The sequence below is a fragment of the Cheilinus undulatus genome, linkage group 17 (assembly GCF_018320785.1).
Source record: "Cheilinus undulatus linkage group 17, ASM1832078v1, whole genome shotgun sequence".
Taxonomy (NCBI): domain Eukaryota; kingdom Metazoa; phylum Chordata; class Actinopteri; order Labriformes; family Labridae; genus Cheilinus; species Cheilinus undulatus.
The window spans coordinates 28,600,761-28,627,774 of NC_054881.1; the positions used below are offsets into that span (position 1 = coordinate 28,600,761).

Below are 27,014 nucleotides of genomic sequence, written 5' to 3' on the forward strand. Positions count from 1 at the left end.
GTAGTAAATCTGTAAGTTAACCTGTTCATGATCATTATTTATTCTTTTATAGTACTTGTGTCAACATAAAGGTTAAATAATCTCTAGTTTACTTCATATTTCAGTGTTTCTAATAACACTATCAAGCTGTATCCAAGGCATGAGGGTGATGAGTTATAAAAAAATAATATGTAAAAGTATCATGAGAAGAAACATAGACAGAGGTGCAGCCAGGAAATGAAAACAGAGTGCTGTCCTCTTCTGAAATTTTCAACTAGCCTGCTCCTTCATGCAGCCTTCGTCTCCCCTTCCTGTTTGTGCAGAGAACAGCCATACACACAATCCCTGCATTAGGTTGTGCAAGGTTGCGAGGACAGAGTAGACTAGAGGCAGAGAGAGTTGAAAGTTTGTGTAGTTGTTTATTGTGTGCACTGTGCTCCATAATATGTGGCTATTTTGGTCAGACAAACATAAAACGTATGGATCCCTGCACAGCTGTAGTCAACTAAAGAAAAACTCTGTCCATCAAAATAACTTAAAAGAAAAATAACCTTTTTGCAGCTTAATAAATCATTTTTAAACTCAATATCAATACTGAATGAACAAGTGGCTCAGAGCTGACCAGTGTGCACCCGCCGATATGCAAGATTTCTGTGTCACCCTGCTGCATACAACGTGTGTATTTATCAAGGTGAACCGAAGAGAGGTCTGCAGGTCTGGGTGTAAAGAAAAAGTTTTAGGGACCACGAGACAACGCTTCCTCTCTCCTCTCCTTTCTATTGATTTCTTCCTAGATGTTACCATAACACTGTGCATTTTAAAAAGGTGATAAGGGACTCATTAAACCGTAATTGCTAACCAGCGAATAAAACAGACTGTGGGGGAAGGGGCTGTGACAGAGGGCAGAGCATAGACGCTCACAGCGCCACTTCACTACAAACAAATCCTACTACTTCCAGCATCTTTGGCCATGAAGGCGCTTTCCTGGGAAACATAGCAAAGTGGGATTAAAGCAGGAGATGGCCCAAACATATGGGAGAAACTCTGGCAGGTATGGATTAGGGCTGAACATAAACTTAAGTTGTAGTATTTGTTTTCTGTGACATGTGAGGTACAGCTATTAAAAAATTAGACCAATGCTGTAAAACAATTTTATCCTCATGAGAGCAGTCTTATTATTTATTAGCCATACTTCATAGATTGCCATTTTACACATTAATTATAACTTAAATCAAACCATTATTTTTCTCTCTTCTTTGGTTATTTAAGAAATTTTAGATTTAAAAAGAAAACAAACTGGGTCACGCTGACATCATCTCTGACACATAAACACAAAGGAGGAAAAGAAAGAGAAAGAGAGAAAAGGTGGATGGATGAATGTTTTATAAACTTTACAATAAACTTGTTTGTTGTTATTGTGTTACTCATAAGTCATTAACTGTTTCTAATTACATTAAATGTTTGGTGTAGGTGATCAGTTGCATCAGTGTAACTATTGATTAAACTTCAGCAGCTGGCTGTCACACTATGAAACACTCCTGAAGCTTTAAAGTTGATCGGCACATCTACGCCATTGACAGACCATGGAAAAATGAGAATCAGAACAAGGTGCTGCAGATAGTGAGAAAAAACGTGCTTAGGATCCGTTTCACTTCATTGACCATCTGCCTGCACAATGCATGTGTGATGGCAGCAGTCAACTTTACAGGCAGGAGACAGCCTCTGCATGTGTTCAGTTCTGAAACTGCTGATGGTGATATCATGGACTTTGAAAATAGATTTTTCATAAAAAGGAGAAAACTCACTGTATTGGTTTCCATCAAACTCCACAGAAGGGCAGCATGACATGTTTTTATGACTAACATCACATGCCCTGTGATGTGATTATTGTGCATGCTCACCCCACCACTTCTGTTGTAAAATAATATATAGTCTAGCCCTAGTATGAATTATTATCCTGCAAAGCAAAAACAAGGGTGTTTCTTTGTTTACCATTTTTGTTCCCTTAGAACAGAAAAACATTATAATCCACTGGTCAGGTATTGTTTTTAAAAAGACTTTCAAACTTATTTCATTTAAGAAAAAAGCTAAATTAACCCTGATTAGTTAAATAACACATAAAAGAGTATAACAATGCTCCTTGAAGATTCATTTCAAGAGTCAACAAAGGAATCAGGTTCAGATAAGAAGTCAGGCTGAGACCTGCTGAGACAAACAGATAAAGCAGGATGCATTCATTTCACACACCACTTGCTGTTTTTTTCTCTCTGCAGTGAAATCTAACCTACAGATGTTTCTGATCAAAGCAGTGTTATCCAGCTGTCCCATTCCTTTTTGCTCCTTCTCCCTGAAGCTGACTCTCAGGAATCCTTCTTCCATTTCTCATTTCATGACCTCTCTAATCCAGGCTTGTAAAATATTAACTGCCCTACTCTCTCTCAACAATTCTTCCTCCCTCCCGTGCTGTCCCCCTTTCCTCTAACTGCTCCCTCCCCTTCAACTTTCCACTCCATCTCTGTTTCTTCACCCCTTCCTCTCCTTTTATACTCACTCTTATCATTCTTGCTTCCATGATCCTCCAGGAACATAGAAATCTAAAATGTGAAGTATCAATTAACCCCATTCCCCGAAAGTCTTTCAGCGTTCTCTGGTGGCTTCCGCAAGCCAGATGATGAGCAAAATGATCAGACACACACGCACATCTACATGTGCCGTGGGGCTGAGATAAGATGGCAGGAACCAGGAAGTTGATTTATTTGAGCAATGGTGCCCTGACTTATGCACAAACATGCACAGAAAAACACGTACACATGCGCACGCGCACACACATAGGCACACATAAAAACACTTACACAGCTGCAGCTGCCTCAGTGCTCACATGAAAGGAGAGGCAAATGCAGAGAGAGAGAGAGAGAGTGAATTTTAATCTCTCTGTGGGAAAGAGAGACAGGAGTGGATAAAGTGATAACTTAATTCCAAGATGTTTGCAGAGGAAGTGTATGTGTGAGAGCATGTGTGGGTGGGTGCAGAAGTGTGTATGTTCATGCATACTTCTATCCAAGTTTGTTTTTTTGGTGCCTGTGTGGCCTCTATGAGTGTGCCTGAGAGCATATACTTCATGTGGTCCCAGATCTACAGAGACACTGTATCAGTGTATTAATGTGTGCACAACCGTGTAAACGCCAGCAGCAGTTTATTGCTTCGCTTATTATGTCATACTGCAGTTAATCGGATCTCTGTCTTATAAATCACTGGGGGGATTTAGCATTTTACTGTGTCGTACCTCACAGAAACATCTGAGGAACCTGCCTAACCAGCTCTGCTAAATGCTGACTGAAGCAAGAAAATCTATCTGGCTGTTAAAATAAATATATATTATAAAACCAGGGGAATAGAAGCACTGTACCTGCTTGAATTATCATCCACCAACCTGAATAAATGCACGCATTTCCGTTGACTGCATAAAAATCTAAGAAACTAATTTAAGCCTGCAGAGAAGTAGCAAGGCTGCAAGACATGGTTATTTAATTTGTCTCAATAATTTTTTTATTGAACTGATAAATCAACTTGTGGCTAAAATGTCAGGAAACAAAGAAAAATCCCATCATAGTTTCACAGAGCTGACCATTCCACAACAGAAGTAAAAATGTAAGACAGCAGCACATATTAAGAATTTTCATTCTCTTTTGCTTCGCTCTGGTCAGCATGTTTAACTACATCATTAAAACTTGGCCTTCTGCCTTTTCCAATATTCAATATTCAGTATTCAAATTGAAAAAAGCAACATTTGATCTTATGAGCGACTGAACTTTATTTGCACAGCAATAATAAATATGAATGACTTTTTTTCTGGGCAGTGCTATAAAGAAGAAGTGGCTATAGTGCCAATGAATAAATGTTTGAACAAAGGCATATATTTAACAAAAATGACAACCAATGCACTGCCATGTCCATGTAGCTGTGTGCATTTGAGGTTTGTTAATATATGTCGCTCAAGCAACATCTGGAAGAAAATAGAAAAAGAAGAAAAATTTGATCTTCTAAACCCAAACTGATAATGCTTTTAGGCTCTTCCTTTCTGTGTCAGCAAATCTGATATTTTACTGTTGGACTTTCAAAAGGCACTGCTCCCCTCTGGCATACAAATGAGATTCACTGATAAATGTGCTACTGAGTTATATCCCAGCTGGAAGGTGACACACTCTGACACATACAAGCCAATGAATCCAGAGGAAGAGCTCCAACACACACAGGACACTGTGCATTGTCACAGACAAATGTACACACATGCATGCAGAATACCAGGGCTGAACAAGTTAATTCCACACTGAGGTTAAGAGCATATCTTGGAATAGGTTAATGACAAAAGACAACTGAAAAACATATCTGTACATGCAGAGGCAAAAGAAGTCACTGGTGTATACGTCAAAACAACACTACTGAAGAAATCCGAAATCAGAATTGTTTGTGTCATTGCTTGGATTATGTGGTTGTGAATCACATAATCATTTAAGTTTATTTGAATGTCAGCTAAGTTGTAATGTTTGACTTCTGCATTTTTGTGCACAAGCTTGTGTGATGTGCTGGGAGTTTGTGGCTCATTACTTCTGTCAGTTCAGTAAACAACCCAGGGAACCATATATGCAGTTCATGGGGCCCATGGGGCTCTACAGATGTTTGCATGTGCATTATTCTTTAAATAGCTTCTGGACAAAGATGTATGCTTGTTATGTCCCCAGTCCTATCCCCATTGACCTCACAGTGTGACACTGTTTTTTTTTTCTTAATGGTTTTGCTGTGGGAAAACACCACAGTGCTGCATAAAAACATGCTACTTTAAAGGGAAACTATGAAGAATTTTCTTGACATGATAGTAAACTATAGAGTGTTTTCACTCCTTTAGGTTGTTTGTGTTGTCCAAATTTAGATTATAACAAGTTTCAGTGTTCCCTTGTATTGTTTGTTTCACAATGTGAAATTTTAAGCGGGCCAAAGCACACACCAGCAGAGGGCTGTCCTTGTGCGATTACATCACATCCACCTTTTCCCACTGTAAGCCACTTCTATACATATAGCTACACTTTTCATAGTGGGATCACTCCAGGATACTTATTAGTTTCCCCATCAAAAGGAGCCATGGGTTATCATGTCTCATTGACATGTGATCAGGTGAACATACTGTCCAGTGTTTGACTACAGTTACCAAAACACTGAAGTTACCAATGTTGTGAATCAGTGCACTAAAGAGAGGGGCTTTCAACTCTCTGCTGGTGTCGTGGCTTCACTTATAACCCTGTTAACCAGTGACTTTGAACAAAAATTTTTCTAAGGTTGTTGTCAACAGCTGTTGAAACTAAAATGTTTTTAGTTTTCATTAGAGACACATCTGCTTTGTTAATTTTGATATCAGCAAGAAAAGTAGCCTGAATAAAGAGGCATTTGTTGTTTTTTTCAACATCTGTTGTTTCTGCGAGAATCACAGACACAGACTGAAGACTGAAGACTGGCAGTCATGCATTGCAGCATCATTCCCCTATTTTCCTCTCAGTCACTCATACTTGAATGGGCAGACAACAAGGAAAGGGGTAGATGACAAGGAATCAGGAGTGTTGGAAAGGGGGAATTTCTTTCTCTCGCTCACAGCTTGTTAGCTTGCTTTACAAGTGGAAATAGTTGTGCATTAATAATATCCATATCTGTGTTTGTATTTGATGAAACTACAGGACAGAGAATGATATTTTTAACATAACTGCTGTGTTCACATGTGGGGGATTTGCATGACAAATTCCCATAATGTTTCAGGTGTGAATGCACTCTGACACAAAAAGTATAAAATAACACAGTTAAGCTATTCCAAAAGACTCTGAAGAGCAAAGCTGTTTAAGGAAGCTTGCTAGACCTCTTCTTCATCTTAATGCACACAATAGTAACCTAATAAGTTTTGTTATCTGATTTCCTCTCAAAGCCTACCCCCCACCACTGCCACCACAAACACACACACACAGACAAAGAATTTTAAGCTAAATCAGTAAAAAGAATGCTTCATGAAGGATGTTGGTGATTTTCAGTCTTGGTTTGCTGGGAAAAAAAGGGCTTTGTAAGAAGTGTTAGAACACTGTGTATTACCAAGAGATCAATGGCACTTGAGCTGAATGTCATTATAGTTATTAGACCTGCTTGTCTGTATGGTGATGAGGCATGAGGACATTATGCAGAGGGGCGTGGGAGCATGTGTAAGTGAGTACATGAGTGCACTCATAAGAGCATCTGATTTGGTTTCCACTGATGCTGTCAGCTGTATTATACATGTGTGTCATGTGTGCAGAATTCTTATGATCAGGTATATACGGTGATGAATGCTTGTATCTTCAGTTTGAATTCAGAGAGTGTAGGAGTGAGTACTTTTAAGGTGAGAGGGGAAGAAATTGATGGAGAGGGTGGTGGTAAAGGTGAGCACAGAGATATACAGAGTGAATGAGATAAGGAAAACACAGACACTGAGAATGACAGGAGAATGCACAAAGGCAACAGCAAATGATTACTGCAGCAGACACAGGGCTAGCTGTATGTGTAGTGGAAACTTAATGGACTTGAAAATAAGGCTGTTTGGGTTTGTTAAGATTCTCTAAACCTAAATAAACTATGTTAAAACCAGAGTTATTGAGTATTCAGTGTTTATCAACAAATCTGGTTAGACCAGAACTAACAGAGAATGAACACTTACAAACACGTTAAAGGTATTCTTGTTGAAACACTTCACATCATGCAAAGCTGAGCTGCATCCCAGTGAAAGCGCTCAGGTTTTTGAGCTGCGTAGTTAAGAAACCAGCTGGTTTAAGAGAACTTTTTTATTTTTCACAGAATGGTAGAGTATTTTTATGACTGTTTTTTTAGGCTTTTCCTTGAAGTAAATGAATTTGTCTCAGTGCCAAGGACAGTGTTAGTGAAAGAATGTTTGTTTAAAATTTTGAAAGTAAATTTCACATTGTGTCCAAAAGTGGCTCCACTGGAAAAGTAAGATTGTTGGAGTCACTTCTTAAGAATTAGCTAATGAGGATTAGCTTCTCCGTCTGTGAAACAAAAGTGTTTTAGCAACAACTCATCTTCAGATTAGAGGTTACGCTAGACTTTTTTTGTTGCCCGCCATTTTGAAGGACAGGGTCATCAAAATTGTGTCATACCATTTTACAATCTGTCATTTAAATTTCTCTCTGTAATATATTTAACTCTTAGGGGTCCACAATGACGCCTGCTTCATCATGCGCTACTTTTGTCACATAACAGCATTAAAAACAAAGCCACATTTTGCTTTGCAATCACTTTGTGTAGAAAGCAGGATCTTTAAACTTTGGATGTCAATAGGCCGAGTAAGAGAGGAAATATGATCATTATGATTTGATATAAAAATTAATGTTACACATAGGAGACAGTGGACTTCACTGAACAGGACTGTCACTGGTATTTTTTCATAATTTCAGCATATTGTCATTTCTTTTCAAAAATGAATAAACAGTTTTAACTAACAATATTTAAAAATCAATTTTTTAGGGATATTTTGTTTTTTGGAGGCTCTATATCTAATGCAGTAAATTAAACTAATATATATATATATTTATTTATTTATGTATTTATGCTTTTTATTTTATAAAGTTGAGGTAGTGCCAAAAAAGATTAGAACAAACATGAGCATGGTATAAATTTGCTGAGTGGTTTATTTTGTCAAAAGAAAATGAACATAATGGCAAAATAGCCCGTGGACCTCTAAGGGTTAATATCACGTAATGAAAAATGTCTTTATTAGTAGTGTTCAATTCATAAGCACCCATTTCCGAACTAACAAACTACACAAAGAACAAACTTCGAGTATTAATATTTTCCATGGCATGGAGAGAAAAGATTAAGAGCACAGTGTTCATGTCTCATGTTTTTTTTTTTTTTTTTTTTTTTTTCACACAGCAAAGCACAACCCTCGTCTTCAAGCAAGAAAAAATGAACTGTGCCATTTTAAGATTGAATTTAATGGTTTAGAAATATTTTTAATATCAAGATGTAGTAGTTTGAAACTTATAGCCGATTCTCAAGTTGTGAAAAGTTTGCACTTTTGAGCCCTGCGTGTTTTTACCTGCTCCTCATGCAGGATTAGTGGTCATCACCATAATGGGCTTCAGCAATATCGGTCTAACATCCCCATCAGCTCAACTTTAGTCTAACGTTTAGACTGTCACAACTGCGATCAGTTTATTGAAACTATAACTATGCTATCAAGGAAGATACGCACAACAGCTCTGACTGCAGACGTGTGTCAGCTGACAGCCTAATAATAATATAATCTATAATAATAATAATAATAATAATGATAATTGTGTCTGGCATGCAGGGTCATCCTCAGTCGGACAGCCTTCAAAATTTTCTGTCATCCTTTAAAAAAAAAATCTGTCAGTGACAAAGAATTTTCGGTCAATGCAACCTCTCCTTCAGACTTGCCATAGAAGTTGTCTACCATTAAAACAAGTGGGTGTACTGTTTGAACATATGATACATGAAAAATATAGATGAGGTAAAGTCTTTCACCATGACAACTATGGCTTATGAGTTCAACCCCATCAAGAAAGTTATAGCATATGATAAGCATCATCAGGAAGCAATTCTGTTTGCTTGTTAATTTATTTATTTATTATGTATTTATTTATTGATGTTTTATTACAATCAGATTACTACCTTAAATTCTGTTGAATTAGCCCCTGATGGTTGAAAAGAAAATGAAAGCTGTATTTTCTTTGGTCATGACACAAACAGCAGAGTCTCATAAGTCACTACATTGCCAGCTCTTTACCTACTTGACATGCTTGATGAAGAAATTCAAACTTATATATGAATTAAAAAGACTTGGCTTTAACTCAAATGTCATAATGAATGGTGTATGAAGTTCAGGCTGATGTTTGAATAGTTGATAAAAAAATATTGTGTCTAAATTCATTTTTTAAAATTGTACATTCAAACTTATTTTAAGGTTTTAAGAACTGCTTAAAAGAATGCTGAAGTGTAGGATCATTTGGTACTATTTGACTTAGTTAAGAAAAACTCAAAGGTAGTAGATAAAAATGAAATTCAGAGAAAGAGCCAAGGACAGGCAAATGCTAGAGTATGAATGTAGAGATGAATTGCAATAGGAAAGGACAAATATAAAGAGAAAGAAGAAAGAGTGTAACTTGAGATGATAAGAAGGATGGGATGTTGAAGACGGCAGGGGCGGGAGAGAAAGTCAATGAATAAGTGCTATGTTCCGACCTCCAAGGTCATTCACAGAAAATTAAAAATTAAAAATTCTAGGGAGCATGTTCCTGTCCAAGATTTTTCTCTGCATTATGATTTCACTCACCCAGTTTGCTTCTTTTAAAAGTTAATTAACAAATTTAAGGCAGATAGATTTCTAAGCTATAAAGATTTTGAACAATATATTTGTTTTCCCTGTCAAAGTGGTGTATATCATGATTCTTTTAGAAAAAAAACTGCATGTCTTTTATTTTCATTTTATTCATTTTTTAATTTATTTTTTTATTAACTGACTTATAGTTGCAAGCATGCTGAATAAAGTTTCTCATGTCTTCGCTCCTCTTTTTTACACTGATTTGTCACATAAAGCACAAGGGTGCCAGTATCATCATCAAAGCCAACATCAAAGTCAAACTGCACGTTTTTTTGCTAAGATTGAAATAACTCTTTTATGTAAATAAAGTCACATCCATTCAAAGAGACTTGACAGAGAAGGAGATCAAAGGAAATTGGCATTTCTTGCCACCAACATGCATATGCACAACATTATTTGGACTTGCTGAAAATGTGAGGAGAGGCTTGGAGATAACGAGGATGGACAGAAGGAAGGAAATCAGCCATGTCTGAGAAAAGGGAGTTAGATGACTGAGACAAAGAGTAGAAAAAAGAATGCAAGGGAGGTTGGAGGCAGCTGAACGACAGAGAGGGAGACAGAGAGAACAAACTGTCAGGTTAATGGGGCGAGGAATCTTGTCTTATTTAATATAGATGGCTCTGGTATGGGACATGAAATATACATGAAACACAAGGTTGACATCTGTATCAGCTGCATTAAAAAGCATGTCTAAGGAGACCAAAAGAAGGAAGCCAGCTAGAATGAAATTCAGAAAAGTGAGGCTTTGTAGTGAGACAGAGAGGAGGGAGGGTACAAAGACTAAAGAAAAGACAGGGAGGGAGACATCAGATCAAGACAAGGAACTTGACAGCATTTGATCCCAGGCCAATGGGGGCACTGTTTTTTTTTTCTCTTCTTCCAAGACAAGGACCTTAGCTGTGATGGAAATCAATATTTTATCATTGTTCTTTTTATGCTGTTGATCCTCGGTGTTTAAGTGTTAATCTGAGGTCTTCACTCCATGTGGTCATGACAGGCCAACTGGGACTCACAAACAGATCAGAGTACTTACCCTGGCTAAAGCTGGCATTAAACTCACTTGCACCCCTATGTCCTCTGGGTCATGACCTCCACAACTATTTTAATCTTGTTGACAAAAGCCATGTTGTGGATTTGATAGTAATTTTATCAAAAAAAGGCACATGCATCATAAAAATATTACCTTGTAGGGTGTGCCGTATTAGTTTTGTGTGAAGTTAAGTCAAACTTACTGTATTACACTTTCTTTTCTATTTATCTGTGAAAAATTCTCTTATCACTTTTTTACCACAGTGCATCAGTGACAAAGCAATGCAATTTGACTTCGATTGTGTTTCCAGGTGCTAAGAATTTCAAATGCAGGAAGGGCAATAATTTAACCATGGATGTCTCACCTGTAATCAGCTTTTAATGTTTCTCATGCACTTAAAAATTTCCTCTGTCTGTCTTCAGTTGCTAGGAACCAGTATGAACGAATGTACAGTGATGTCACCATGCAGTGCGGCTCCCTGGACACTGATGCCTCTGTATCATGGAAGGTGAATGGGACTGATGTGAAGGCCCAGCACCGTCTAGAGGGCCCCAGATTGATACTGAATAATGTGGACCTGAGCCACAACGGACTCTACAGCTGCTTTCAGAACCCGCATGGAGAGAGACGTGACACCATCTACCTCCACATCGGCGGTAAGTAGCCAGACAATTGCCCGCCAAATATTACTTCAAATAAGACATTATGAATCTTTAATTATCCCAAAGGGGAAACTGGGTCATTACAGCCGTAAAGACTAAAAGGAAAAAGCAGAATAGAAATGACCACAATGCAATTACATCTCCAAAAGGAATGGAGCCAATGTATTAATAATGAGTTTTTTTTATGGATTGAGCTTGTATCTATGTGAACAAAGGAAGACAAAACAATGTGCAAAAGCACAAAACTTCCCCTGAAGCATACTCCTGGTTTCTGCAAGGATCATGTAAATTTGATGTTAATAATTACTTTAGGTTTTTGTCATGCTGTCCTGCATGGAATTGCATAGGTTATTTGTATGTCAAATCCAAACTTAGTTCAGATTAAATAGGGGACAATTACTTTAACTTTGAGAGACACAATTGCAAGACATGAAACATATTTAACTATGGCTATCTTTTCAAAGCAGGTTTAGGTCACTGCTGATTGTCTCATGCATTTTGCATGAAACAATCAATTTATGTGTTTGTTCTTGGTTAATGGCAATTTTTGTTATAAATTGTATTTTGTTTACTTTTTTCCCATGTTGAGAAACAATTGCCTGTTGCCAATCAGGCAATGTAAAATAAGCTGTAACAGTTGAAAGACTTCTTCGTTTTAAGCTCACAAAATACACAACATTTTCAAAGTTTTACAAAAGTATAAAAAATAATTGCAAAAATATATTTTGAATCATCATAAATGCAACCATTAGTGAAGCTGAGAAGCTAGAATGACTTGTTGTCCAAAGCACTGCATTTTAATAATCATAGGAAAGTTAACTGAGAGTAAATTTAATGGCGTATCACTGTGGTCTTTGGTTTGGCAAAGCCCTCCTTTGAGATGTTTTATTCTGGTGCTGAGGAATTTATGCAATGGGCCTGTGAATGTTAATGGTGTTGGGACAGGATAAGATTTGTAAATGAAATGGACCTCTGTGGGTAATTATAATAAAACCTCTGTTGAATCTGGCATGAAGCTAGTGTTGCACATTGTTATTCATTAGTGAATTAAGTTTTTGAACTGCACACTTTAACAAAATTAACAAAAGTACCCAGGAAGTGTTATTCTCTTTTATAATTAATCTCATTTATTTGGGTCTAACAAATCAATAAATGATTGTTGAAACTTCAAGTCAGTATGACAGTAATAATATCATTCAGATTTATTTATACTGAATAAAACTTGTTCTTACAAAGTGCTGGATTATTTTTGAAAACAAACAAACAAACAAACATGTGAAGTCATTTAGCAACATGGGCCACAACTTAAGCTGTACCACCTACACTATCTTTGATAGCAACAATAACCAACCATTCCAGCTGGTTCTTAATGAAAGAATGACATTTAAAAAATAACAAATACTGTCATGCAGTTTAAATTGGATTTCTTTTTGGCATCAGTCTTTGAGAGCCCATAAAGACAGAGCAAGGAGTGATAAGATGACAATAGGTGATTTGATATACAATTATTTAACAGCTTTTCCAGCTATGTTTTCCTGGAAAAATAAACCTTAGGTCAGAGACAAAAATGTTTAAAAGAGAAGTGGCATATGATATCCTGTTGCCACACAATGAAGTTTCAGTAGATGATCCCATTTTAGTGACTCAAATATACAAAACATAGCAAAGATCAGTAATCATTACTAATGCAAGACATTCCTATCAGTTTAGCAGTAAGCCACACCTGCATCATCCCTTTCACTCTTGTTCAGCAGACCCAATACAAAACCAATAGAGAGCCTATGAACACTATATTTCAGGTTGATGTTAAATGTTACATTTCCATGCAAATTTTTGATGAATGAGACTGTATGTGAGGGTGACACTTAGGTTAATCATATTGCCAATGATAGATTACTCAATGCTGAAATAATACCCCATTAATCAGAGTTCCATGTTATCCCAGATTATGTCATGGGAGAGAGAGAGGGAAAGAGAGAACGAGAGAGAGAGAGAAAGAGAGAGAGTTTGTGTGTGCATGTGTGGGACAGACACAAAGAGACTGAGAGACCACATCACTGTGCAAGCTAGTGCATGTTTCTTTTTTTCTAACCAATGGTTATTTTCTCTATCGTAATGACACTTTGGTGGTCTCAAACAGTGCAAGTGTGTGTATGAGAGAGAAAGAGAGACACAGAGAAACAGAGTTGCATTGTATAACTGTTCTTTTGGGGTCAATTACATGTTTGCAAGAACAATACCTTTGTGGTTTAGCCTGGTTGTGAATATAATTACCTCAATAACAGTTGGTGATTTTATGACACAAGGAAGACTCTAGGGAAACATCAACTTTAATTCTGTCTTTCATCCTGCAGAAACTAACACTAACATATTCTGTCTCTGTCTTTCTGGCCGCTTCTACAGAGCCAGCAGCAACGATGCTGTTATTTTTCTGAGAGAATGTGCATAAAACTTTAAAACTGAGAAAGAAGGAACACATTTAATTTGATGTTAGATGTTGCAGCCAGTTGGCAATTTAAAAAACAACTACATTTGGTTCTATATGATGCATAGCAGCTTGTAGCTACAGAATTTGTTCAGTAAGCAAAAATTATTTTAATACTACTATTTGTAGAAAGCATTGCCATAGCCTTGTTTGTCTGTTTGACATATTACATGTGTTTCAGGTGATGCAGTGCAATTCTGTGCGATACAATACGGTACGATATAATAAAAACACATTTATTTGTCTCCACTGTACAATGTGCCACTTTAAATTGTCTGTGTTGATTAAATTAAAGTGTTACACAACTTGACTTCTCTATAGAACTACTCATACTGTGGATCTGTGTGTCTCTTTTCTCTTTTTCTAAGTTTTGGTAAGTATCGGTCATCACTATTCAGCTGTAACCTCTTATTTCTCCTCATTTCTTTTTTCTCTGCATTTTCATTGAGAACATTTTTATAATACAATAACAAGACAGCAGTTCTGATTAGCATCACGATAATAGTTTGATTTTATGTAGTGTTTATTACTTACACCAGGGGCTTGTTATGTTTTACACGGAGAGAAGTGTTATCAAGAGAACAGCCCAGAGCCATCTGCCTATGCCTTAATAAAAAATCTCTGTCATTCTTTGTCTTTCTTCCTTCTATCTTTATTATCCCGTCTTTTTATATTTTGTTTTTATTTTAATTTTCTTCATCCAATCCACTGTCTTTCTGTCTTTGTCATCATTTTGTCTTTCTCTCTGTATTCTGCTGTCTAAACCTCCCCATCCCAACCTCACCCCTAGCTCTCTCTTTGTTCATTTGTCATGGCTGGTATTTTAGTGGCAACATTTTTTACCTGTGTGTTTACATGGGTTCTCATTACAGTCTGAACACAAGCTATGACCCAAAAGCTGCCTGTGTGTGCCACCTTCACACCAATTTTAATTAGCTATTTTCAAAATCTGTTTGATTTTATTTTTGAATTTTTGTGAGCACAGTTGTATTTATTTGTTTGGGTGGGCTGTAATTTCAAGGAAAAGTTTAGTGCCTTTATGCCATAGTTTTCCTCTACTTTCTGTGTCTCAATACTGCTACTACTACTTATAATAATAATAATAATAATAATAATTGATAATAATAATCAATAATAATAATAATAGTAAAAACATTCAGTGTGAAAAAAACTTTATTACTAATTATATGCATCCCTAAACATTAACATTAACAATGAAGTAAAAACTATGAAAATTATAATTCATTTTGAATTTTTGAATGTATGTACATGTGGATTGAAGCCTTAAGGTCTTGCTCTGGGTTTTAAAGTGTCAATAAATCCTGCATGGCAGGAACATTTTCACATGCACATAATAAAACACTCTACGACCAAAAAGATAAATATCATCCTCTAATTTAATCATAAGAAATACATCATTTTGAGGGATATAGAAATTGATAGATCAGAAAAGAAAGGGGAAACATATTAATGTTCTTTAGTGAAATAAGGCTTATATTTTTAAGCCATCACATCATGTAATTATCACTGCCCTTCTTTTGTCTGTTTCAGTCTTCAGTGGCTGTCAGCTAAGCAATTTATAGCATTATAGATGATGTTCTTGACCCATCCTGTTGTCCACCTTACAAGCTAGCACAGCAGAAACCTTACTGTCTTAAATATGCAGGCAGTTGCCCCAGTGACCTAGCCTCCAGGACACGTACAGTACCTTCACAAGTTAGTCACTTGAGTTGGGACATAAATGTTAGTTTATGCTTTTTAATTAAACAGTCATAAATGATTGGCAGTATTAGTGAGGGCTTAAAGAATTTGAATAAGCAGTGAATAATGGATGTATTTCTTTAATTGAGAGGATTAATAGTCGTAAACCCCAAATTAACAAAAAGAGTACCATATGCCTCTAAACTCTTCTCTTTTTCCTTTCTTTTTAAATTGGACTAGGCATGATTCTGTCAAACAGAAGTGATCACTTCCTGATATGAAATAGAAAATAAGTTTTAATATCATGATGGAATCTGATGGCCAGGAATAGGCTCTTCAAACATGTGGCCATTTATATCAAAGCTCTGTCATTTATCTCTCCTAGACAATTAGCCAGTAACTCAGCCTTTTTTCTTTTCTTTTTTTTTTACCAAGAATTTTTGATCATTTGTTGAACCATCAGAGAACTCTTGACAGCCAACTCTCTTCTTGTAACAAGAATATATAAATATCTATAATAAAACATTTAGTGTGAGCAAGAGTAGTGTCTGCTTACTGAAGTATTTATAAAATATGTAGAGAAAGGGAAGTCTAGGTTGGGCATTGTATTATACTTATGAACAGATCCTGTCTGAGCCGCTTGCAGGGAAGAGCAATGCTGTTATGTTGTTTCTGTTGTAGTGTAGCATTTTCTATGTCACAAGTAGCCTATACAAATGATATCAGAAGTCTTGATCTACAATTGCGTAGGACTGCTCTGAGGCAACATCCATGCTGTGTTTTATTTGCACCAAAACAAGGTTTTGAATCAGTGTATTTGCTCTTGTTTCCTATTAGATAGCCAATCAAAGATATAAATATAAAGGCTCACATTCAAGTTGTATGTGTATTCACTTGTTTTGAGAACCCATATTTTAACCCAGTGATATCATTTTAGTCAAATTACATTTTGGAACACATTAAGTTCACATTAAGATAATCTATTCCTACTCAACTAGTTAAAACAAATGTTTATCCCCAATTGTAGCCCATCAAAGACTATGAACACACACATACACACACACTTGCCTTGAGCCTCACTGAGGATGAGTTGAAGGAGGAGTGAGTTCTCTTGTTAGATTGATGCACATCTCTTAGCCTCAGGCAACTTATTTCCACACAGACACACACTCATACACACACCCACACAAAAACACACAAAAAACAGCAATTGGTATCTATTTCCTTTCCCTAGGCAGCTAGTTTTTGTATGTAGCCCCCACACACATATTAGCACTCAGGGGACATGTGCTACATTGCTGGGTAATGGAATTGTCTTGTCTCCTTGCAGACAGATCACTGTGGAGGATGGAGAATACGTAGAGCTCCATCTCCTCTGGGGCCTCCTGTTTAAACTGGGAAGAATTTGCCCTTACATGTAAGGCCAGAGCTAGAACTACTCAGCTTCCATTTTAATTACCCTCCTTGCCTGTCCCAGTACTTGGTCAGTCATAATAAAGAGGAAATGCCTTTACTGACAATTTACACATCCTCAGAGTTTGATTCAACAGTTTGTCACACACAATGAAATTAAAGTAGAAAAAGCAAATGTTTGTTTGAAAGGTGAGACCTACAGGATGGAATGATGCAAGCAGGTTATATATGCGTGTGTGTGTGTGTGACTATTTTTTAAAGCATTATGCATTAGTATTGACCCTTACTCTTTTCAGAAAGGTAGGAATGTTTTAGTGGAAAATTATGGTTGTATTGAAGTTAGTTTTTTCTCTCCCACAAAAATATCTAAAATTAATGACTATAAGGGTTTTTGAAAGTGCAAGCGTCCTTCAGCAAGTTCTAGAGACCTTCCACCGCATAATCCACAGATTATGCTGTAGCTCATCTCTTATGGTTGAATGGAAACCATGACTTCCCTGCAAGAAATACTGAAGCAAAACCTGTAGTGTCTGGAAGACTTGAAAGCTACCTGCAATATGAGCATCAATACACTGCAGTTTTGCATTCTCCAACAGCTTGTGATAGTAAACAATATGCAAGATCTGATTATACAGGCAGACTTCCATTTTGATTTACTGTTTCTATTTCTTTGGGTTTGTAACATCTGCACAGACATCCTTAGAATCTTTGTCACAGTATTTATCTTTTTTCTCTTCATTTTCCTGCCAGAAACATTACTCCTCTTTTGTTCTGCTCTGTATCTCCATTTTTGCTCTTTATGCATTAAAACAATAACTCCAATCACTTTAAAGTAGCAGGCAACCATAACAAATGCTAAAATGGGCCTGGTTCACAAAGTCAAATGGAGCTATTTGAAAGGAAAAAATGATCTTTTTGTTTTGCCCTCTGCTTATGTTTGGTCTCATGAGTGAGCTGGGGCCTGTCCTGATTTTAAGTTTGTGAGATAACTTCTGGATTAACATTGGGTATTACTACAAAGGTTGTTGCCTTTTTACAAGGGAAAGTCACCAGAGTTACTTATGCTGAACACCTGACTGGCTCTGGAGCTGGTTATGTTATGATGAAGAGATCAGTCTGCATGAAACACCTGCTCACTGGCCAGTCTGATTTCTTCAATGTAAAAGTTTGTGGCCCGACTGTAAGAGGAAAAGAAGAAGAGGCACATGCAATTACTTTCCCACTCATCCCATTCTAAAGTAGCGGGTCAACCAATTATCTGCTGGCTGATTATTGACGCCAATATTTGGCATTTGGCCAATTACCATACAGACACTGCATTTTACTGATAATCAATACAATTAATTAATCAAAAATGTGCCACTTTGGCTCCACTGCAAGGTGTGTCTTCCACTCTGGCTTAATTTTCCACCTCCAAAGTCTCACCAAATTCCTGTGTTCACCTAAATCTGATTGGCTAGATGTCACATAGGTACCAGCCAATCAAGACTTGAGTTTGGGTGCCACTGACTCAGTGAGTGTACGGAATCCATTTCTATTTTCTGCTTCTATTGTGTTGCTTTGTGCCATATATCATTACAGTAAGCTTAGCTCCTCAGTGATGGGCACGTGATTCTAGGGATGCTTTTCTGAACACAAATGAATAAGTAAATCCAATTAACTGTTCATGGCCATTTTTTCATATTCCCTTCTTTGATCCCAACATAAATATAAAAAAAAAAAAACAAAAAAAAACAAATGCATGTTTTTTTCTAATTCCATTTCAGAAAAGAATAAAATGAACATGAGAAAACAAGCCATTTTATCGTTATTTGATTTGGTTATAAAACAGATGAAAAGTTGAGGTATGTTTAACTTGCTTTAAAGTACAGGCCTCTGAAGATTGTAAGCATGCGAAGACACATATTTTTTTTTCTAAATTTAAATATTTTGTAAACATAATATTATCTATCGGGTTGGATAACCCATTTGCTGTGAACAAGATGTTAAGCAGCAAGAAGCAAATCTGAGCTAAAACATGTACTCATGGAACAATAACAGGGATCCAGGGTACAATTCAAGTGGCTTTGAAGCTCAGCCAAGATTAGTCTAGTTTCCTTTTTACATAATTTTTCATTGTATCTCACCACTAGCCTGTCAAACCATTACTCTCAATCATGTATCATATTTTTCCCCTGGCTGCTTTCACTTCTTTTCTTCTCACATCTTAATATTCTGGCCCGTTCCCTAAATTCCCCCCTTTCTCTTGCTCTAATCCTCTTATTCTGCCCCCTGGACCATCCCATATTACCCACTTCTTTCTCCTCCCCATCTTCCTCTCTGTAGTTTAGTGTATATTAGCTTCCACTGAAATATTTATATTCATGTGTGCCTGCTCTGATGTAGGTTAGTATATATTGTGTGGCTGTAATCTTCGTCTACAGTATAGTTATATATTTACACAATTAAAGAATCGATGAATTTTTGCTATATGTGTCAGTGACTGCTTAAATATTTAAAAATACCAAGATCATTTACTCAGGAAGTCAAAGTTTTCTTCTTTACTGGATAAATGCCATGCTGCAACAGCATATACTTTCTTAATCTGATTTATGACATAACATTTCAAAACAAGCTTATCAGACTTCAGCTACAGAAAGGTAACACGAGAAGATAAACTGCAAGTGGAAAACTGTATGAAGCTGAAGTTAATAATGTGCCTGCAGATCAGGTTGGCTAGGTGTACTTAAAGTCTCCCTGGGAAGAAGTTGAAGTTGAGGGAGTCTTAAGTTAGATAAAGCACAGCTAAAGACAGAGGAGCTTATTTTAAGCAACAGAAGCCTAACACAGGATACAGTGTAGATCAAAAGCAGGATTCAGAATCTTTGTGAGGTTTTAGCTAAAAAATGAAATTGTGCAAGAGGTGATGAGAAAAAGGTAAAATAGCTGCTGTACTTCCTTTTCTAGAAAAATACAAAAACATTACTAAAATACAGAAACAAACATGAGTTTGCAGTTATGATGGATCTAAAACTAAAATGATTCCAAGCATGGAAGCCTTGATGCAGCCAGAGAGGATAGAACATAAAGCAGATAGTCATAGGATTCATTTGCAATGCACATTAAGTTACCATACAACTGTTCTCATGTGCTGACCGTAAGCACTGAATAAGATATAGCAACTGAAACTAAAAAAGGAAAGTTTGAGGAAGAAAGTTAGACATATTTGCTCACTTTCTCTTGAGAACACAATTAAAGTTAACATATCTACCCCTCAAGGCTCAGCTTTTAGTGTCTGTGTGACTCTGGTGTGACAAGACTAGAGTTGAAACATGGACAACCTCAAGCATTCTGGGAAGTGCCCACAGTTCATGTCAAAAACATGAGGCAAGGGTGTTGTTTTCAGTGGCATTAAAGCCTCTTGGAGCAAACTTTAGCAGTTGAACTGAGCAGCTGGGGCATCACATCTAGTCTTCTGATATGCTGCTTCTCGCTCCAATTAAATTTGCAATGCTCCAGCTCCGTTCCACTCAAATGCTCTGCATGAAACAAAACCATGGAAGTATACGTGGTAATTGGCAGTGTTGGATGAATGTGTTGTTACCGTCCTAAGGCTCCTTGTTCTTTGCTTCCTTTTACTTATCCAACACTTCATTTGGATTCTTTGTTAATGTTTAAAATGTGCTTCTTCTTTCTGTCTTTCTGCACATTTTTTTTTTTTTTTTTTTAATTTTCATGTATCATTCATCATTTCGGTAACAGGTTTAAACTACCCTGGGGTCAGTGAAGGTTGTTCCTTATTTTTCATTCTAAAATTACATTTTTATAAACCTCATTCAGATAGAAAAATGATGCAGTTATATGAAGGTGCCAGGGTTCATTCTGTTCTCTCTTTCTCTTTCCCCCATCTTTCCTTCCCTGTCTCTCTCCCTTTCTGGCTCTAATTACCCATCCAGAGGTAGTGGAATAAACCGGCTGACTGTATTATTATCTTGTCTCCTCTGTTCGCTCCGCTTTCCTACAGTTGACATGCAGCAAAACAGAAATGACTGCCTTGTGTGAGTGTACTGTATATTGGTTGTGTATTGTGTTACTGCTTGTGGTTGCCTTTGTTGTGTTCCTCACATTAATATGTCACTCTGTCGTTCTGGGTGTGTGTGGACTTCTTTGTTTATGCAGAAATTTGCAGCTGCATTTTTGTGTGAACATGTGTGGTTGTGTGCGTCAGTAGCTGTCACAGTGTGTTTTATATGTGTACAAAGAAGGTAAAGGCCTGTTCTCTCTTGATTAGTGTCCAGTCAAATAAGAATTTCTGGGCTGTCTCGGCCTTTTCACAATCCTCTGTGTGTGCGGGCGTGTGTGTATGTGTGTGAATGTGACAGGGAGAAAGAGTATAAGAGAGCAAAAGAGGAAAAGAGAGCCTTGACCAGAAAGTATTCCCCCTGGTTCAGTGTCCAGCGGTGAGGTTGAGCCGTTTTCTCCATTGACGTCAAGCTACTGAGAAATGGTCAGATATCCATGAAAACATGCTCAGTGCGGCCATTTCTATGTTTGTGTATGACTTAAAAAGACATTCAAATATCAAAGGTTGGGAGAGGTAACACTGTCCACTCCTGCTGAACCCTTTCAACCACCCCTGTCACATCATTCAGGTTATTGCACTCCTAACACTCATACCAAAACACTTTGCAGGCATTATTTGCAGAAACTGTCTTGTGTCTTTTCCTTTACTTTTTTGTCCTGTAAAAACACTGGAGATGTAAATCTTTAAGTATCTTGAGAGTTGATTCATTTCCAATGCTGTGGGTTACGATTCGATTCAAAATCAATTTTTGATTCAAACTAATTCCCAATTCACGACGCACAACGCATTCCCTACTTCATTTCAGCATCTGTCCAGTCTGTTGTGCAGTAAGGTGCTGTATGTTATTATTTGACATTAAAAATCTTAATAAAATGTACTAAAAATAATGCTTTTCTAGCATATTTGTAGCATTTTTTAATAATCTAATTTCAATTATGGCAAAGAAAATGGTAATTTGTGCTTACATTGCAAAATACTACAGTACAGATAGAATGTGCATGTTAAAGCAGGGAAGGTTTTTATCAGAAACCCGTCAGTGGGAAAAAAAAATCATAAATCTAAAGCCTTTACTGTTGTCGATGCAGTAGGAGAGCAGGTGTTGCGACCGTGTTAACTAGGGACTTTTGAGCTGAAAGTGTCAGCAGCATTGTTAACATTGTTAACGATCAATATTTTAAGCGTATGCTTAGGAGAAACTTTTGAAAGTTTTTGATATCTGTTACTAACCCAGACACATTTGTATAGTCACTAGGTCACTTGTTGAACCATAACACAGGTCACTGATGTGTAACCAGACGATAGATCCAGTTGTTTGTATTATTTGTGCCACTCAGCAGTTGTTGGCTGATATTTACTCTGGGTGAATGTGTCCGGGTATATCAACTGTTTCTGAAGCATACTTTAGTTTAGCACAATAAGCAGATTTTTCAGGCCAAGATTCCTCTTACCTGTGATTGCAGAATCCACAGTAGGTCTTTAAACTTTTCTTTTGGAAAACAGGACGGGCTGAGTAACTCAGGGCTCCACAGACAGCATAGGCAGTATGTGCATGTGTCAGGTACAGCGCTTAAAACTTTATAGATACCAAGAGGAAGAGCTGCTAATGCTAATAGCCACACACCTGCAGCATCGGTGTCTGAGAGCACACGGAGGAAAATATTTGCAGTAGGTCTACGGACTCAGGATATATTAAGGAATTTTGAATCGATTCAGAATTGTAGACATTAATGATATGCGTCAATTTTTTTTTCTCCAGCAACTCTAAAAATCAGCCAATCACAATTCCACAATGATGCAAACACAAATCAACTGATCCAAGTGACAGCTATAGCACAGTGAAATATTTTTAAGATATATTATCAAATAACATATGTAGGAATAAATTTCCCTCTTTTGTTGTCTATATGTCTTATGAAGACATACGGTACTATTTTGTCCGGCTCTGTCAGACCTTTGGAAAGTAAAGCAACATAACTAATGTACAAAGACTTAAGTGGAAATGTATACTTTATCAAGGAATTGTATTGAAAAATGTTAATTTTTATGTAAATTCAGGGGGACTTTTAACCTGTAGGTGTCGAACTGACCATTGCCAGGAAGTAAAAAAATGAAAAGCTCAGGGATGAACACTCAAAGTTAGCTGATGTTATGGAGAATTAAACAACATCTCACTCCTGTCTGATATGGTGGAAGTATGCAACCTTCCCTCTTAAAAGCAAAAATTCTAGATTACATTTAATTTTTAGGAGCACTTAAAAAAAATAATTCATATACCATCATTATCATATTTTCATTCCCCTCACTAATATTCTTATTCAAACCTATAATGATCAGTTCATCTGTATTCTTTAGATAATTATTGCTATTTTAAGGCAGGCAATAAACAATTTATCATATTTAACAGTCTCCCTTCAGTTTCTCTCCAGCCTTCTAAGAAACAATAATTGGTGTGTGCTTTTGTCAGATAGAGGGTATGAGAGACTGTATATGTCTGTGTATAGATTGGATTAAAAGAGATTTAAAGTAAATGCACTTGTTTTTAAGACAGCAGGGAACTAATTGTATCCATGCATGACTGTACATGAAGAAATCAACATGTATGCATGTGTACATGCATCTCTTGTGTTTGCATGAAAGTGCACGGATATATACAGCATTTCTCCTGAATATATCCTTATATGTGTGTGTAATGGACTGGGCCCTAACATAATTTCACGCTTCAGGATAAAAGTAACTTCTCCATTTGGTCTATTCGGCCATTTCTATTTGATTCAGCAAACTAATCTGCACTTCCCAAAGAGATTGTTTCTCACTCGCTCACTGACTTGTTAAACCAATGATATCAGGCAGTCTGCTAGCCCTTTAAGACTTTCTACAGGAATTTTTTTCTGCAGCTCAGACCACTCTTAGAAGCAAAGAGAGAGAAAGACATAATTGGTCATTGTATTTGAGTCTTCCTAATCATTCATATTATGCCCTTAAAGACCTGAGTGCAAGTTCTTACTCTCCAATTGTTAGCTGTCATGCATGTTGTGGCAAATAAATGAACTGAATTATTGCTAGTGGTATTATATACTTCCAGGAGTGATCGTGAAACACTACCCTCTCTCTGTTTTACAGTGGGAACAGGAAACAACATTATAACTACTTGTGTTTGCTAAACAATAAACCTGCAACACATGCTAACTTTCAAATACTTGTAAGATAAAGCTTGTGCTATGCATTATCTGTTGTCAGTACAATTTTACTATACCTAAAATTGCAAGCTATATCAGGTGTTTTGCAAAGCTGTTCATTAGATAGCATTGTATTTCCTAACTATATATCGCTGTATATCGTTTGCATCAGCAGAATGATTTGTAATGACTCTTGACAGGATTTGGAATTTTATTATATGATATTCATTAATTTCTCTTATAAGAGGGACAAATTATTGGGTTAAACTATAAATATGATCAACTGGCATGCTTGCAACATTCCTGTATGCAATATTGTTACACAATAGTACAGCTATTACAGCAGCAATAGAGAGGGTGTGTGTATTCCTTTTTAGGATAAATAAAGGATTTTGTCCTGTAGAAATCCAAAGACTTAGGGGTAGTCTTAGCACTGCTGTCCTATTGGAGATGTCTCAATTACACCAGCTTGTTGGTCCACTCTCTGGGGACCAGGCAGCTGCAAGTCTGGACTGTGGCTAAATGGGATTTGTCCCAAAGGACAGATATACCCACAGAACACAACAGGATGGGGAGCGATAGAAAAAGAGGGAAGAAGTAGAAGGGAAGAGTATTATTCACTTAACAGCTGCAAAGTCATAATAACAAGACCATGATATTTAACAGAAAACATCTGCACTGTTTTTGAAATGTAGTTGAACAATTTCTATTATTACTCATAACTATGCAGAGAGACATGCCTACCAAAATGGTTTCATAAAAAAGAAAGGCCTGAGGTGCTTGTTGTGAAAAAGAGGGATATGGGAAGTAAAACCGGGCTTCTGTTTAGGATAAACAAACACTGCCTTCTGGATGTTCTGCCACATGCATGCTCATGCACGCTCGTACACACGTTGCGGTGGGAGGATGAAAGGAGTCTCGCACAAACATAGCTCCTGTGTCGAATGAGCCGCTCTTATTGTGGAAAAACACAAAGATGTTGGTCTTGGCTGGACAAGAATGTGGGCTGTACTGGTGCTGTGTATGTGTGTGCATATGGAGTGCATGTTTGTGCTGCAGTTATTTGTGCAAGCTTAACTTCAAACTGTCAACACACACATATGCACACACACGCACGCTCCAAGACACACACAAAGACCACCACATTGACACAAAAAAATAAGTCCGAGTCCAATTATCTGCTGTACAGTGTTGGAAATGTGTGAACTTAGCAGGTTTGGCACAGTTTGATTTGAAACATAGGTGCACATAGACACTTTTTCTTCTCTCCTGGTTTCATCATTGACTCAAGGCTTTCTGTTTTTAACTATGGGTTCCTTGTTTAAACTAAATGTTTTTCAATGCTGTCAGGTGATTTAAATTTAATCTGAATAAATACAGGCTTTGTCATTCATTGTGACTGAACGCATTAACTGTAAGTCAATAATAAAAGTACAGGGTCCGTTAAGTTTTTTGCCTACTTGCCCTTCAGGGCAAGTGCTTCCCAAATCTACTTGCTCCATCTAAATTCCTACTTGCCCTGTCTAGGAGGAACTTTCTCTGGCTGTCAAGTGCATACATTTTGCTCACAACATACTCAGAACTAAAATCCATTGCCTGTCGACTGTGGAAAGCAATACACAACACTTCTTTCTTAAGAAAACTGTGTGTGTGTGTGTGTGTATGTTAGCCCACTGAAAATATATTTAACTTTGTACAGATCAGTGCAATGTGAAAGCTGCACCAGGTTGTTTTCCGAAGAAATTCAAACTCAGGAATTTTATATTTACAATAATAATAAGGTAATAATACCAACTCAGAAATAATTTTTCATGACTGATGAAACCAACTATTCTCAGAGGAAAATGAGGTCAGCAAAATGCTGACACTAGAGAGGTGGAGCGGTCTGCTACATATGCACCAAGTATGAAATGGTGCTTTTCTTCTGTTTTTATTTAGTTTATTCATCATGAAACTGAAGAAATTTTGCAGAGACGTGAAAATCAACCAGTACTTCTTGTTTGTTTAAAAATGTTACGTCTGCGTCTAAGTTTGACTTACGCCCGACATCTACACGTCAGCAGACACGCTCAGCCAGTGGAGGCAGCGACACACTACATCTGGCTACTCAGGCACCTGATTGGCAGCTCCTGGGGGTACCAGAAGCCCAAAACAAGAGTCAATAGCAACAGCAAAATAAGCTGTTTGGCATTGGCAGGGAAGATTTGGCACGTTTTTCATGGGTGCAACCAACATACTTAGCTCTGCTGCTCATCCCACAAATGCATGTTCCTTACAAGTGTGGCATCATTTAAAAGGGTAATAAACAGGCTTTCCAACGGTATAAAATTTATTGCCAAGAAGCATTGTTACAACGAAGAAATAATATACCAAACACAAATTGCCTTACTTTTTCTTTTAAGTTTAGATGATAAGACAAGGCAGGATTTTATGGCACTCTTGTCCTTTCTGTTTTGTTTCTGGTATGTGCCAGTCTTAGTATGACATGTTTTAAAGGTATGAATGCAGACAGAGACACAGCAGTGAAGGAAAGTTAAGTCCCTTTCCTTCACCGTTGTTGTTGATATTTTCCTCTCTGTCCCATTAACAGACCTGGCTGTCCTGACTTTTAACCCTGATGCACGTAACATTTGTTCATCAGTTTCAGAGGAGGGGTGAATCCAGACTTTTATGTGACACTTTGAAGTTCTAGTAGGTCTAACACAGTTGAAAGACTCTTGAAAAATAAGTCAGAAGAAAAATGACTGAAGAGAGGGTGAAGTTAATAAAAAAATACAATTTGTCAGAGTTTGGTTATCTTTCTATTAATTATTTATATGAGTTGGTTCATAGTGGGTTTAATTTTAAGATTAAATGTGGCTTTTGCAATTATAAAGGTATTATTAGTCCCAATGGCCATTATCATGTACCAATTCAGGCACTGTTTACATACAGTACAGTTTTAAAAATGTCAATTTACCACTGGTATTAAAATACCAAGCCCTACTGTTTACATCAGAAATAAGAAGAATCCAAACCTTGCTCTAACATGGTTAGATGGACCACGGATAACTGGAGCAGGAGCTTGATAAAAGCTGA

The 27,014-nt window shown here is 37.0% G+C and overlaps 1 protein-coding gene across 3 annotated transcripts in view; it reads left to right on the plus strand.

Moving 5' to 3' along the window:
• The window catches only part of cntfr (ciliary neurotrophic factor receptor), a 324,273-nt gene that overhangs the window by 183,883 nt on the left and 113,376 nt on the right, over positions 1-27,014 (plus strand). For all 3 annotated transcript variants that reach the window (XM_041810169.1, XM_041810168.1, XM_041810167.1), the window contains one exon: positions 10,859-11,092. In XM_041810169.1, the coding sequence (XP_041666103.1) occupies positions 10,859-11,092 (234 nt within the window). The remainder of the gene's footprint in view (positions 1-10,858; positions 11,093-27,014) is intronic.